The 14,770-nt window shown below is 50.7% G+C and overlaps 1 protein-coding gene across 1 annotated transcript in view; it reads left to right on the forward strand.

The window, feature by feature from the left end:
* Positions 1 to 14,770, forward strand: part of AXIN2 (axin 2) — a 24,367-nt gene that overhangs the window by 5,552 nt on the left and 4,045 nt on the right. Inside the window, exons 2-9 of the mRNA XM_009283478.1 lie at positions 1,359 to 1,499; positions 7,067 to 7,169; positions 9,052 to 9,192; positions 9,393 to 9,889; positions 10,029 to 10,211; positions 10,496 to 10,714; positions 11,307 to 11,402; positions 12,618 to 12,785. Of these exons, the coding sequence (XP_009281753.1) occupies positions 1,359 to 1,499; positions 7,067 to 7,169; positions 9,052 to 9,192; positions 9,393 to 9,889; positions 10,029 to 10,211; positions 10,496 to 10,714; positions 11,307 to 11,402; positions 12,618 to 12,785 (1,548 nt within the window). The remainder of the gene's footprint in view (positions 1 to 1,358; positions 1,500 to 7,066; positions 7,170 to 9,051; positions 9,193 to 9,392; positions 9,890 to 10,028; positions 10,212 to 10,495; positions 10,715 to 11,306; positions 11,403 to 12,617; positions 12,786 to 14,770) is intronic.

The following is a 14,770-nucleotide window of genomic DNA, read 5'->3' on the forward strand; positions in this document are numbered from 1 at the left end:
GGCGGTGGGGGGGGCGTGGGGTGCCTGGTTGTTTGTGAGGGATGGAGAGCGGGGTGGTGGGAGGACATTGCTGCTCACTTAAACCCAGCTGGTCCCCTCCAACCCCCGTGGGGGCAGGGAGGTGGAAACCCCATAAAAAAAAAACCCTGCCGAGCCTGCTGGCACATTCCTTAGGCCCCCAAGTCCTGGGTAAGTGGCCCTAATTATTAAAATCAGCAGTCCTTATCAGATGACAAGGCCTTTTGCTTTGATATACAAAGGCAGAAGCTTAACAACCCCATCTTTCCTTGGAAGAGGAACAAAATGTGCACCTTAACATGCAGCTTTCAAACCTCCTTGCATAATCCCCTTATCGCCTGCCGAAGATATGTATATTGATCCCGGCTGGGAAGTTGGAGTAATGAGAGGCAGCGGGCAGGGGGATGCCCGGGTCCTGTCCCTGCCCCCCCATGCGGTGACCCTGCCATGGTGACCCCGCCACGCTCAGTCACAGCCCATGTCACTGCCCGTGAATTTTTCACGCGACCGCTCTTGGGTACTCAACTCGAACATCCAGGCTGGACTTTGGGTTTGCTTCTCCAAGTGAAGCCAAAGGTGTTGGTATGGCTAACTCACATGCCCTTTAATACACCCTGCTGCTCCTGTCCTCACATCCCGCATCCTCCTCTTCCCCACCCAACTCTATGCACAAAACCACGAGTTGAACTAGTAGTAGGTTCTCCTAAAAACTGGGCCTTTTTATCGTGTGTTTTTATAATGCCAGGAAGATGCTACCCGTCTTTGTGAGGCCAAGCCTGAGACAGCAGATTTCAGCCCCGTCCATGTCTCCTCTGACGCATGGTGGTCCTGCTCCAGTAGTTCAGGCAGTTCTCTTGTTTCAGGCAACACAGATACCGTAACTTGTATTCCCAAAGGGGCCCTAACTCCTGTCTTCAGAGTAGACTTAAGCATTTATTAGCTGATGCCTCAGTGGCTTTCAGTGGGACTTGAGCTGTGAACTTCTTGATCTTTTGCCTGCTGATGCCAACAGCAAAGCTCCTGCTGACCTCAGAGTGCGGCATCAAGCTTTAAGGACCGAGTTTTTGAAGGTATCAAAGTATGCAGAGGTGCTTCCTGGGATTTTCTAAAGCACATTTCCAATGCTAAAAGCAAGATCTTTAAAGTCAGACCTTGGGTGTGTTTAGACAGAGTGTGTCCTGGTTGCTGCTGGTCTGAGCAATGGATGGTTAGGTGCTTCTAAAGAGGTTGAGCAGCCAGTGTGCATGGTTCCCATAAGGAGAGTGCTACCATGAGACTTGTATGTTTTTCTCTAGCCCAAGACTGGCTGGTAACTAGATTCCTGTTTTGCTTGTCCCCAGGTCCTTCAAGAGGAACGATCCCGTTAACCCATACCATGTGAATTCTGGCTATGTTTTTGCCCCAGCAACCAGCGCGAATGATAGTGAAATATCTAGTGATGCCCTGACAGACGACTCCATGTCAATGACGGACAGCAGCGTGTAAGTATCTTGTGTTGGCTGGGTCCTTTTGGGATGCGTCATCTGTGAATCAGCTGCACCGATGCACCATGGGGGCTTATGGGAGTGATGGGTCCAGGGTCACCACCCTGCTTCTGCTAGCCGTTGACTAGGGGCTGCCGAAACTGAGGTGTGCGCCCAAACCGAGAGGTGTAGCAGAGCATGGTAGCCTCATTCTTTGTGCAGTCGCCGGAGGTATCGGATGGAGTAAAATAATGAAGCCCTCTATTGCCATTTTGCAGCTGCAGCTGAGCAAACATGTTTTCCCCTATGCTAATGGTGCTGCCTGACTAACCCAAGGAGTGTATCTCCCTGAGCCTTTGTCTTAAGGCCAGGCTTCCTTAACTAGTTATCAGTCATCAAAGAGGAGGAGATTACTTCCTGTAGGAAGTACTTTCTGTAATTAAGGTTCGTCATTAATGTCAGAATGTACATTAATAGGGCCAGTGACCTGAAGGGGCAAATAGCTGCTCAGCTAGTGTGGCTGGGGCAGTCTTCAAAGAGCCATTTGAATGGAACTGCATGGATCAGGTCTGGGTGTTTCAGGAGTGTAGGGATAAGAGATGATGCTGTGGCTGAGCCCAGGAGTTGCAGGATCTGTCTTTTCCTCCTGACTCTGCTGAGAAGTGTGCAACTAGGAGCAAGTCATTTGACCGTTCTTCCTCAGTTTGCTTTCCCCAGCAGGAGAGAAATGGTGCTTTTGTGTCTGGGGGTAGAGGAGGCAGTAAGACTCACTTAGTGCTCCGCAGGGCCATTTTCTTCAACTGGGCAGAAGGCAGATGTTGCCGTTTGTGTTTCATGATCTTCATTTAAGTACCAGTGCTCTAGAAAAGCCCACCTGTAAACAGAGTGCTGCGTTCTTGGTCTTCATCTCCTAGGTGAAACTTCTCCAGTGTCTCTGTCAGACGTGTCCAGTGATTACTGTGTACTCCTTGGAGAGGTTTGCATGCTGGGTTTTTAAAGTCAACAGTGCTGTGTGATGATGCAAAACAGAAAACAGGATTTACCAAAAATCCTTGATGTGTAAACAAAAGCTTTTTTTTTTTTTAATGCACATGTGTATTTTGAACTGATATTATGGAAAAAAATAGTTTGTTGTCCCACCAGATTCCCTTATTGAACAATATTGGCATTAAATAAAAGAGCTGAATCATAGGGTGACTTCTTTATTTCTTCTTACTGGCTCTGGTTGTATGTGATCATGTGTCAACAGAGCATTCATTGGGTTAGTCATTTCTGGACCAGTGTAGGGTCACTTGGGATTCACAGGGCTAGGATTATACCCTCTCTTCACAGCAATGCCAATTGTAGGCCTTATACAGATGAGAGCACTGAGTGAGAAATAAAGTGCATGGTGGATGAAAGGCTTAACTGAATCGCTTTCAGCCCATTGTTAGTCCAGGGGAGCTTAGCGGGGATGAGAGGGCAGCAGCCCGCTTTGAAATTTGCTTGAACAAGTGAATAGGAGCTCCCCATAAAGCAGTGCGTGAAAGGAGCCTGCCTGTTTTTTCCTGCCGTAACAATAGCCCGCGCAGGCTGTGAGAGTTTGGGGAAGCTTGGCTGATTAAACTGCCCGCAGCTCCAGGTTGGGGGGCGGTGGGGAGGGAGGTTGGAGGAATATTTCCTGCTGCAGAACCGGTCCCCCCGGGCATCCCCGGAGCCACGCTCCGTCCGCGGGGCCGGGAGCAGGCAGGCACGCCGGGATGTTGGGTGTTTTTGGAAGTAGGAGAGGTAAATTGGCAGTTTTGGAGGCTGGGCTTAAAGTTAAGGCGGATGTAAAACTTCCTTCGCAGAGGCGACGGGCTGCTGCCAAGATTGCAGTAAAACATGTGGGATTCGCAGCCTCTCCTGGCACCTGGCTCTGCTGGTTGCTGAAGATGCTGTAAGGGTGTTTGGGACACACACCCGCCGTGCTTTCACAGGCTGAGCCCAGGTGCTCTTCTGCCTGCAAGGTTTTACCCCCCTTTTACAGAGGACCTGGGTTTATTCTGTTTCGTCAGTGCGAATGCAAATTAGTTCTTTTGGCTTATATTGGTATCAACTGAAGAGGAAAAACTTGTTCTGGAAAAGTCTGTCAGGCATAGCAGTAAAGTGAGTTGGTTTTTTTTTTTTAAATAAATCTAAATCTGAACTGTACTGGAATTAGGAGAAGTCTCCAAATAATGAACAATCTGCCTTTTTTTTTTAATTATAGATGGCAGGGATCAGTCTGTCCGTATGTATTTTGTAATGGCCACAAAGCATCATGCAAATTTATATTTCCATTTCTTGATTGGGGGGGAGAGGAAAGGGGATTTTTTTTTTTTTTTATTTGCTTATATCTTATTTATGGATTTACTTTGGACACAGGGGAATGCTGCTGAGCAAACTTCAAATATTACCTTATCTTACAAACCAGGCTTTTGATGTTGGCAAGATCAGAGGCTTGTTTCAGAGCCGTTGCCAAATGAAGATGGGAGTGAATGCATATGCGCATGAGTCTGATATTTCAAAGCAGCAGTAAAACTACATTCAGGTTAGGTCAGGCACATCTGAGTCAAAAGGCTAAGATAATTGGCTCAGCTTAAATGGCAGCTGACTGGGTAGAAGACTTCAAACTAGTGTTTCCCCCAGAAACAGATTGGCTTAGCCCCAGCCTGGTTAGCTGAAATGTTTATAATTAAACTCTACTGTTTAGTGCCTAAACTCTGTAGCTCTTCAGCCCGCAGCTTTTAGTAGCCAAGAAAGTGAGTGCAAATAAATGTTTGCTGCTGGAGGAGGGGGAGAGGTGGCACCTGGAGAGCTGGGGGTAACCCTTGTCCTGCCCCGAAACCTCTGGCCAAGCTCAGCCTTTTCATTTCAAAGGCACTTTCTCCTGGTCTGGGGGGTCTGCTTCAGCATCAGGGTTCCCCCTGCCCCCCATATCTCTTGCTGTACTGAGCCTGGCTCCAGCTCCATCCGTCTGTCCCTCCGGCAGTCGGGGATCACCCGTTGGTCACCCCTTCAACCCTGGTGTTGTCTCTTTTCCCCCTGTTTTATATGGAAGGCCTAGGTTTAGACAGCACTCATCAAAGTGGCTGTAAAAGTCCCTCCCCATTCCCCAGGCTGACTTCCCGAGCTGCTCCACAGCCTTTCCATCCCAGTGAAATACCTCTTTTTTTTTTCTTTTTTTTTTTTTTTTTAAATCTTCTTTTAATTCTGCATGTTGTTACAAGTTGTAAAGCTCTTCTGGCAAGGCAGGGCTGTAGAAGCAGGGAGCAGGAGATTTGCTGTGGGGCTCTCTGGTGCAACTGGAGGAGTTTTAGGGGGAAGGAGCAGCCTTCGTACTGACCTGAATGAGGGCAAATCTTAAATAAAGTGAGGAGCCGTGCTGTTGGGTCAGCGTTGCTTTTCCTCCTCCTTTTGGAGCCACCCTGCCTGGGAACAGTGGGAATCCCCGCTCCTGCTCCATAGCCTGTCCCAGGACTGTCCCTTTGGGCAGAGAACAGTCCACCAGAGCTGGGAGTATGGGGACACCCCACAAGGAGATGTGCTCCCAACTCGGCGGCCGCAGCAGAGGGGTTGGGGATGGCATCTCGTGCTTGCAGACCTGGAGGGAGGTGGAGAGTGCAGGAGGGCTGCAGGGCTCACCGTTGTCCCTTGGTTGTGTCCTCGGGTGCCTCATGTTGAATTCACAGACCTTCAGCTGCTTCCCCACTCTTCCCCATCTGGCCTCTTGGACTGCCATTTATAGAGGACACCTCCTCTTTCTTTCATTGAATATATTAATGGGATTAGTCCCCTATGTATGTATGCATGTAACATGCTCATGCTGGCATTTTTACTTACCTTTAAAATGCCTATTTTACTGGTTATTCCCTGTATTGAAGGTCTCCCTAAAAGACCCTTATGTCAGTAAGCCTCAGTTAGCAAATGCTTCTCTGAAGGTACAGGTGATTTGGTTTTCACCTTAGATTTGCTTTTCTCCCATCCTCCCCCAAAGCTAAGGCGTGTCACGTGCCTCAAGCCCTGTTGCCCCATGGGTTCGTGGAGCAGAAATGCTTGGTGGCCACCAGCGGCTGCGGTCGGTGACCCTGACCATCTGTGATGGCCGGTGTGTGCTGAGCTGCTTCCCCAGAAAGCGCTCCAGAGCCCTGTGTTGTGCAATGGGGACATTAGGACAATTAGCTCCTTTCACTTGTAACGTAACGTGCATTCATGGACCGTGTCTAGAGGAGGCTGATGTTCATCTTGTGGCATCAATGACTTTCTCTGCAGTCCCAGCGTGCTCTCTTCTATTGTAAAGCTTTTCCAAGTTTATTAGGGTGAAATTGTTCCGATCTCTCACTCCAGGCTTTGCAGCTTAATCTTGCTCATTAAAACAATTTAACGGCAACTGAACACTTTGGCCAAGATCTTCACAAAGGCCTGCGATAGCGTGCTTCAAACCTTGAGCGTGGAGTGATGGCATCTAATAATGCTTCTCAAGAGAAGGGACCTGGCGACTCCGGGAAGACATTCCCTTGCGCCTTGTCTCTGGCTGCGTGTCCAAAACATGTCGGTGTGTGCCCACCGCTGCCGTGGCCGCGGGAGGTCGGGGACGCCATGCCATGTCGGCTCCTCTGGCAGCAGTGCGGGGCCGCTGCTGCCTGCTCAGCAGCCGCCGCTCCTCTTTGGGCAGGAGCTATTTTCTTCGCTCAGGAGATGAGTCAGGTGTGGGGGCAGGTGGATGAAAGGGATGGGACCGGAGATCAAGGTTATTCAGCCAGTCTGAGGGAAGGGGTGGAATTAGACATTCAGGATCTCCAGGCATGCTCTTCCGGCTGTCCCCGCTGTCTGTAGAAGGCCCTTTAATCCTAACTGAGGCAATTTTTTGTGTGGCCGGGTGAAAACACCCGCGTTGCCTCGAGCGGGCTGTGCAGGGGGCTGTTCCCACTAGTGCTCCTCGCCTCGTCTCTTCTCATGGCTCCCTGGCCATGAGCTGGCGTAGCCGAGGGGAGCAACGTCGTGCCTGGAGGGTACGGCCCGGCTTTGCTCATGCCTAGCGGTGGCCTGCCTGTGCCGGCCAGCCTCAGGGCAGGAGAAACATCCCAGATCTTAAGTAGGGTTAGAGATGGCGAGCGGCCTTTTGGTGGCTATCCATCTTCAGCCTCTTCCTTCTTGTTTCCACTGTGCCAATGCTCCATGGGGTGTTTCAGAGCTTGAGGAAAGTTGTGGTCTTAGAGAGCGTACTTCGGTGGTGAAAAAGCAACAAAAATGAAGGGCAGCAGCAGAAACCTAGCATTGGAAAGGCCTTTCTGTAAGATGCCTCGGAAGTGAAGCTGATGGGATCTTTGAGTGTCTTCCCGTGCGGAGTTGCCTTCAGCTTGCTTTTCAGCTTTTGCTTAATTACTGCACATCCATGTAGATGGTGACACAGGAACTTCCCAAGCCGCCAGATGTTTGAGGCTTCAGGTGATGTCCAGAGGGCTCAGCACCTCTGGGAACATGGGCCTGTGGCGTGCCTGGGTGGTTTCAGAGGTGATGGAGAAGCGTCTTGGTTAGAGCATAGGGAGAGCCCCAACTGATGGTGACCTCTTTTCCATGTGCAGAGATGGGATCCCCCCGTACAGAATTGGGAGCAAGAAGCAGCTCCAGCGGGAAATGCATCGGAGCGTCAAGGCCAACGGTCAAGTTTCTCTACCTCATTTTCCGGTAAGTTCAGGTGGGAGCTGCAGGGTTTGGGTTGGCCATGGGAAATGCTGGGACTGGGAATGGGCACACGTGGAGGGAAGGGGAGAAGAGCGTTTCCATCCCTACGTGATGCCAGAAAAGAGATGCTGCTTGGTGTTGGGCAGGAGCCATGTGCTCTCAGCATCCTTGCAAAAACCTGCTTGTGTACAGTCACATTTTGGTCCTTCCCTGAAAGCCAGGTGCTAGTTAGGGCTTTTCAGTGGCACTGAATTTGTCCTCCTGGTCTAAACCCAAGCAGAGATACCCCGGTCAGGTCTAGTGAGAGCCTTGGCTCTGGCCACCACCCTGACACCTCCGCCAGTGCCGAGCAGACCGGGGCTTGGCCTCATGCGCATCGCCGGCGGCCTTCGAAAGCACACTGTCTGTAAGCTGGAGGGAAGCAGGATCTCCCAAAAGAGAGACATTTGCAGCAGATACGTGCCTTGCTTTGAGGGGATCCGATTCGCAGTGTTGCCGTGCTCTCAAAAATTAACTCGCTGACTTGCTAACTCAGTTGACTTGCAGACTCCCGATTCCTGCGGTGAATAAACTGTTTACACAGACAAATATAAACTTATCTTGTCTTGAGATTAATATGCTAAAATTCCTCTTTCTGCTGTCTTAAGCAGCAAGAAATCATAGATGATATTTCTGGTGGAAGGGGGGGGTGGTTTATGTGGTTTTTCTTTTTGGTATTTTTTTTTTTCCCCTTCCTCCCTAAAGAAAGTTCTATAGCCTGAGCTTGTAAATTAGATTATTTTGTCCCAGGGCGTGCAAATCGACTTTCTCTGTAAGGCAGTGCTTTGATCAGGGACTGAATAGAGCCAGCTTGTGTAAGAGTGACAATTTCCAGCAGAGTGGCCTTTTTCTACCCTCACATCATTTCTGGAGCTAAGTGGTTGCCGGAGAGAGGCCCCACCTCATCTGGTGGGTAGTATGTGAAAGAGTTGGCAGTTCAGCTTTCTGCTTTCAGGGGGAAAAAAAAAAGAGGGAGAGTGGGGGCGAGGAGTGGGGTGCGTGGGGGTGGCAGGAGGGAGGGCAGAGTCGGGTGGGTGGTTTCTCTTTCCTCTTTTTTTTTTCTCCCCTTTTCCTGCCATGTTTGCTTCTTTTGGCAGAAATTCGCATTTTGCCTTTTTATATTCTGCACTTGATTTGGAGATGTTCCCTTTTTCCCTTGATAGATCTGCTTGAGGCAGCCAAGCTCAGCAGTGTAGCACTGCTAGCCTGCAGCAGCTTTCTTCATTTTCTGTACAAAGAGATGGAGGGGGGGGGAAGAGATCTAGGACACTGTTGAGACAACACTACCTCAAAGGTGCCCAGTGTGTAGCCAGGAAATAAATTACCAGCACTTCTCTGATCTGCAACCGTTTGACTTCTTTTTTTTTTTTTTTTTTTTCCCTCCTTTCCCTTTTTCTCCCCCGTCTTATTTTTTTTAAATTTCCAACTCCTTTCTGTTTATACTCACTTTATTCCTTGAGTTAAAGTCTCTCCCTCCCACCTCAGAGGGTTTTTTTTTTTTTTTTTTTTTTTCTGTGATGTTTGACAACAGTCTTTGAAGATTTTCTACTTCAGAGTAGCTACTGATGGGCTGGTTGTACTACAGAGGGAACAAGCGGGGTTCCTCAGAGTGCGACCAACTGCTCCTGCCGAAGGCAAACGCTGGTGGGGAGGATGTCACTCCATGAGGCCACAGCACTAGCTCATAAAAATCCAGTGCAGACCATGCCTAGTTGCGGTCGTCTTTTCATCCAAACATGGAGACACAACAAGCGTAGCGGGGCCGGCGATGCCGCTCCGGCTAAGCGCCCACGCCCCGCGCTGCCCGCTAAACATGCCTTGTGCCTTCTGTCCCCGATCCTTGTAGAGGACCCACCGTCTTCCCAAGGAGATGACCCCGGTGGAGCCGGCTGCCTTCGCCGCGGAGCTCATTTCCCGGCTGGAGAAGCTGAAGCAGGAGCAGGAAACCATGGACAGTCTGGAAGAGAGGCTGCAGCAAATCAAGGAGGTAGGAGGATTAACCCTCCCCGGGCCGGGCAGAGCTCGCTGCGTGCTGCCCGGCTTGGTGGGGGTGGGAGGGGGCCGTATCTTGCCCACAGGGAGGAATGCGTTTTGCAGTTTGCGAGCCCACGGGGGGGACATCGCGGTGCATGCCTCGCTGGCTCCCCGTCCTCTTGCATTTATTCCTCGCCATTGCTTGGCCGGCAGGACGAAGAGAAGGAGGGCTTGGAGCTCCCCGCCAGCCTGCAGAGCAGTCGGGAGATGGTGAACCCCCAGCATCCGCAGCACCCGCTCTCGCTCCTGCCCTCCGGCAGCTACGAGGAGGACCCCCAGGCCATCCTGGACGAGCATCTCTCCCGCGTGCTGAAGACCCCCGGCTGCCAGTCGCCTGGCATGGGCCGGCACAGTCCCCGCGCCCGCTCCCCCGACCGCCTGCTGATGGGCAAGCTGCAGCCTGGTGCGGCCTCGCCGGCGGCGTGCGCCTTGGTGGGTAAGGGATTCATCACCAAGCAGACCACCAAGCACGTCCACCACCACTACATCCACCACCACACCGTGCCCAAGACGAAGGAGCAGATTGAAGCGGAGGCGGCTCAGCGGGTGCAGTGCTGCTGCCCGGCGGGCAGTGACTACTACTGCTACCCCAAGTGCAAAGGCCACCCGAAAAGCATGGACCCCCCTCTCCCTCCGCTGGAGCCCTTTGGGTAAGTCACAAGCATCCCTCTCCATTGCACGCACCCCAAACTATCACCCCATCATCCCCCTGCGATGGGGCTGATCGGGACAGCCCCGCAGGAGTGCAGGGGGGCTAACGGCGGGCTCGTGTCCCTTTCTCGCCATCAGCAGGACGGGGACGCTGCCGAAGAGGCCGGGCAGAGGAGCGGAGAGCGTCGCCCTGCCGGCTGGAGACGGGGGGCTGCCCGGCCCCGGCGGGGTGCAGCTACCGGGGGGTGAGGCGGACCGGGCACAGAACGTCTGGCAGTGGATGCTGGAGAGCGAGAGACAAAATAAGCACAAGCCCCATAGGTAAATACGCAGCTGTCTACAGCAATATCGCTCCCGGTAAATATTTATATATTACATGGGCTGTCTATTTTTACAATCGCTGAAAACAAATGAGACTCTTTGCTCCTCCGGTTTAATATAAAAGCTGTTCCGCAGAACCAGAAAAACCACAAAAATGTCATGTTTTTGGCAATAAACCTCCTTTCATGTTATGACAGACTTTTGAGAGGGAGCGAGCAGAATAGGAGCTGCTATTAAAGTCATATTTTCCAGCTTTTCTAACCCGACTTCTTCCCCTCCCCAAGCACACAAAGCACAAAGAAGGCCTACAGCTCCGACTTCGCCAAGGGGGCCCCCGGCCGCCACCACCCGTGGGGGATCGGCAGCCCCCCGCGCGGGGCGCAGCCTGCCCACCCCTTCGTCCAGGACCCCGCCATGCCCCCGCTCACCCCACCCAACACCCTGGCGCAGCTGGAGGAAGCGTGCCGCCGGCTCGCCGAGGTCTCCAAGCCGCAGAAGCAACGGTAATGGCCATGGGAGGGATGGTCCTGGTCCCGCGGTGGGGTTTGGGGAGCAGCGGGGGTAGGAGAGGTTTGCTGGGTGCTGATTGTGCTCCTCTTCAGCCAGCGCTCGGGCTGATGGCGGGCAAGGCGGTGGGTGAATGTGGACGGTGTCCTCCCCGTCTAGGTAGAGGATCAGCCATGGGGCCAGACCGTGGGGATGCGTGACGGCACGGCTTGGCCGAGCCCCAAGGATGAGCCTCCTTATTCCAACCCCACCCTACCCCAGTGCAAATAGTTTGAATCCTAGACTATTACTTCCACTCTTTTGATGGCTGTAATTTGCCCATTTTTCCTCTGGGACGGACTCCAGCTACATACCAAGTGGAGAATTGGACTGGTTATCATTCATTTGGGTATGGAAGGATAAATTAGCCCACAGCATTTTTAATTCTTCCTTTGATTGTTTACAACATGTGAGGGTTGATACAAAGAGCGAACTTAACGACCCACAGGAGACTTCAATTAAGAAGATTGTATTTCAACAATTTTTTTTAAAAGTCTTTTTTTTTTTCTTCTTCTTCTTCCCCACTTGCCCTCCCCCTCTCCACTTCAGATGTTCAACCTCAAATCAGCAGAGGGATCGAAACCACTCCGCTGCCGTTCAGGGGGGAAACACCCCTTTCTGCAATGCAAGTCTAACGACAGAAGAGTGAGTATTGCACACGCGTGAAAGGATTGGGAAATATATATATAATAATTATATTTTCATTAAATGGATTGCGCTTTGAAAAGAGAGGAAATTCTTATATCTGAAATTTTGTCTTTCAAACATTCTTCTTAAAGAAAGAAGAAAACATTTTCAAATCTTGTCTCTGGCTCTTTTTAACTTGCATTCCTGTAAAGTGGACAAAGATTGGATTAGTCTAATTACAGGATGGTTCTTTTAACAAGAAATCTGCTACAGAGAGGTCTAAAATGGCCTAAATAATTAAAGTTTTCTTTCTTACCCTCTTCATCTTAAGCAATGAGTAATGTTTGAAGTCCAGACTGAGCCACCTGACTAGAGCCTTTCATTTTTAATTGGTTGACCTTAAGTCCACCAGCTGTCTTTGCTAGCAGCTTTTTTTCTGAAGCCACTCTACAAAGACTTAGAACAAATTAGGAAGACTAAATTACTGCGGACTAACACTTTGTGACCTTTTGACATGCCAAGTGTACATTGCCTCAGAAGCAGTTGTAGATTTGGCTGCATGGTATTCACTAGAGCGTTGCCATTTTGCTGGGTAATATTGTTTTAATTATTCTTTAAGAAGGGTTTCTTGGTGCAGATGGCAAGATCCAGTTAATTTTATCCTCACCGGGAAAACTAAGATTACCTGTGTACTTCAGGTGAAGAATCTTGCGGTGGTTTTGCTCCGTTAGCTGTTGGAGGTGGCAGGTAGTTTTATGCATGAGAAGAAAGCTTGGCAGCTGCTTTGTATGAAGGCAGATGAAATGAGCCTTTTAAAATCAGATGCGTACAATACTGGGGCTCGCTAGGTTAGCCCACGGTGAGCCCTACGCACGCTCACCTGGCCCGCGGTCCTGCTCTGATGCTTCCAGCAAGCATCTAACCTCCATCCCTCAGTCCTCCCGTCCATAAAATGGTATGAGGTCTCTGCTGCCCGTGGCTGGGCGCTTTGCGATGCTGCGATTCCCACCCTCACAGCGAGCAGGAGCTGTTGTGGGAGCCCAGCGAAGGGCTGTGCAAACGCAGCATGACAGATTCACAGCGGGTACGGGCATATCTGACTTTTTGGGTCACACCCAGGATATTTCTGACCAGTGTCACATGTGGCAGAAACACTGCTGGGTTGAGTGCGGTGAAACGGCTTGTTCTCAAATGGAAAAATAGAGGCTTTTGTGTGTGTTTTCTGTTTTTCAGTCATAAAGAGCCAAAGAAACTGCCAGTTGTTCACACCTCTCAGTCGAGTGAGTTGGTTGTCACCTATTTTTTTTGCGGAGAAGAAATTCCCTACAGGAGGATGTTAAAGGCCCAGAGCCTGACACTTGGGCACTTTAAAGAACAGCTGAGCAAAAAGGGAAATTACAGGTAAGAATCTGTGATGTGTTTGTTCTTTAGTATATTCTGATAAGTCAAAAGAATCAGCAGATATTTTGCAGGTCTACCCACAATGACACATTTACCTCGCTTTTCAGAGGCTGTAGATCTTATTCTCTTCCCACTCAAACCAAGAGCAACTTGGGAGATGGAGAAAGGGGCCCTGAGCTGCAGCTTGGCTGCGGGGCCACCTCCTCTCCATCTCCCTCCCCAGCCTCCTCCCCCAGTTGCAAAAGGATGCAGGCTGGCAGCCTTCGTGCTCCAACCCTTGTCCAAAAAGCTCGAATACCAGGAAAAGCTGGGATGGCCTTGTGGCGAAGGCATGGAGTGGTGGGGTTCGGTTTCCAAACTGGGGTCAGCATTCATCTTGGTGCCGGCCTCCTGCTTTGCCTACTCATTTAATTTTTTCATTTTTAATTTTTTTTTTTTTTTTGGCAATGATTTGGCTGTAAATGCGGTCGGTGAAAGGTGGGGATGTTGCGTCTGAGTGGACGTGTAGCCGAGATGCAGCGAGCTCGCTTTTCTCTTCGTTAGGGGAAAAAAACCTCTGCCCTGCAGGGAAAGCTCCGCCAGCGATACCGAGTTCCTCCTCAGAAACACCAACAAACCCTTGCCCGTCTGGTTTCCAGGGCCCAGCTCCCAGTCTAATCAGTTTGCTGCTTCCCCTGCTCTTAAAGTTCCCATGGCAGTAGCTTCACGTTGGCTATTTTTGCTGTACTGCCCCAGTGGATCTGGGCGCTAGTGGGATCACCTGTTGGCCGCTTCTCCTGCAGGGTGAGCAGGAGAGGGAAGTTCCAGCTTTAAGTTTTGAATTTGCACGGAATTTGGTGGTGCTTCAAAGAGGCAGAAGGCTTGCCCTGCAACTGGCAGCCTCTGATTTAACCTCCAGATGGTCATTTGGGTTTGATACGAGGACTTTCCGGCTGGTGCTCCATCACTGGCGTGTCTTTAGCTTTGGAAGGTCCACCTGTGCAGATCAGAGGTAGGTCACCCAAGGGTGCCCTCAGGCTGGGAGATGCCGAGCTGGGGTCTGTCTATGGCTGGGGGGGGGGGGGGGGGGGCGGGCCTTGAAATACTGCCAATCCTTCCCCAAAACCATCTTTGCAGCCCGCCCAGCTGCCATCAGATGGCAGCAACCTGCAAGTACACCCAACGTGGACAACCTCCAGGCAGAGGTTGCTGCGCTTCTTGCACCGTTGCGCCATTTTCCGGCCCCTAAAGCCTCTCCCGGCCCGCTGTGCTCCTCCTCCGGCTGATGCAGCCTCGCGCCCCAGTTGCAGACCAGTCTCCTTGACCGTGCCACTGGTCTGTCACTGCTCCAGTGGCTGTGTAGTCCCACCCCCCCCAAAAAAAAAAAATCCTTTTTTTTGTTTGTTTGTTTTCTATGACATTTTTTTGTTGATGCCCAAGTGCAGAAATAGACTCCTAAAACCTCTGTGGCCTGAAAGCCCCTCCAGGTGCAATTATTTGTGCCTTGTCAGACTGTAATTACTTTAGAAAATGTTTTTAAGTGACTGACAAGGATGAAACAACGTTTTGCTTAGATCTCACCCCTTTACACCTGGGTAAAGACAATACAGAAATTTATAAAAGGAACTTGGGTATGTGCCCAGTATTTTATCTTGCACAGACACAAGGTGAAACTAATTACACAAATGTGTGTACCTCCAGGGAATCATTTTGATCTAAGCTTTGACTTTTGGCTGGACTTTGAGTGAAACTGCGGGTGACCTTCAGGGAAGAGGTCCGCAGTGCCTGGAGTAGCGTGTGTGTTACGGGGAGGCTCTAACTAGGCTGCTTTGGTCACATCTGGCATTGATTTCTTTTTAAGGCACATTTAATAAGCATGTCTTTGAAGCCATTGCCTTTCATTTAATGCACAAAGACATGCAGAAATGCTCCGCTCTCCAAATTCTTTATTGATTGGATCAGTTTGCGAGGCGGGTACCTCGGGCTCCCGCGATGCCAGAGCCGCG

Source organism: Aptenodytes forsteri, unplaced genomic scaffold, assembly GCF_000699145.1.
Source record: "Aptenodytes forsteri isolate BGI_AS27 unplaced genomic scaffold, ASM69914v1 Scaffold86, whole genome shotgun sequence".
NCBI lineage: Eukaryota > Metazoa > Chordata > Aves > Sphenisciformes > Spheniscidae > Aptenodytes > Aptenodytes forsteri.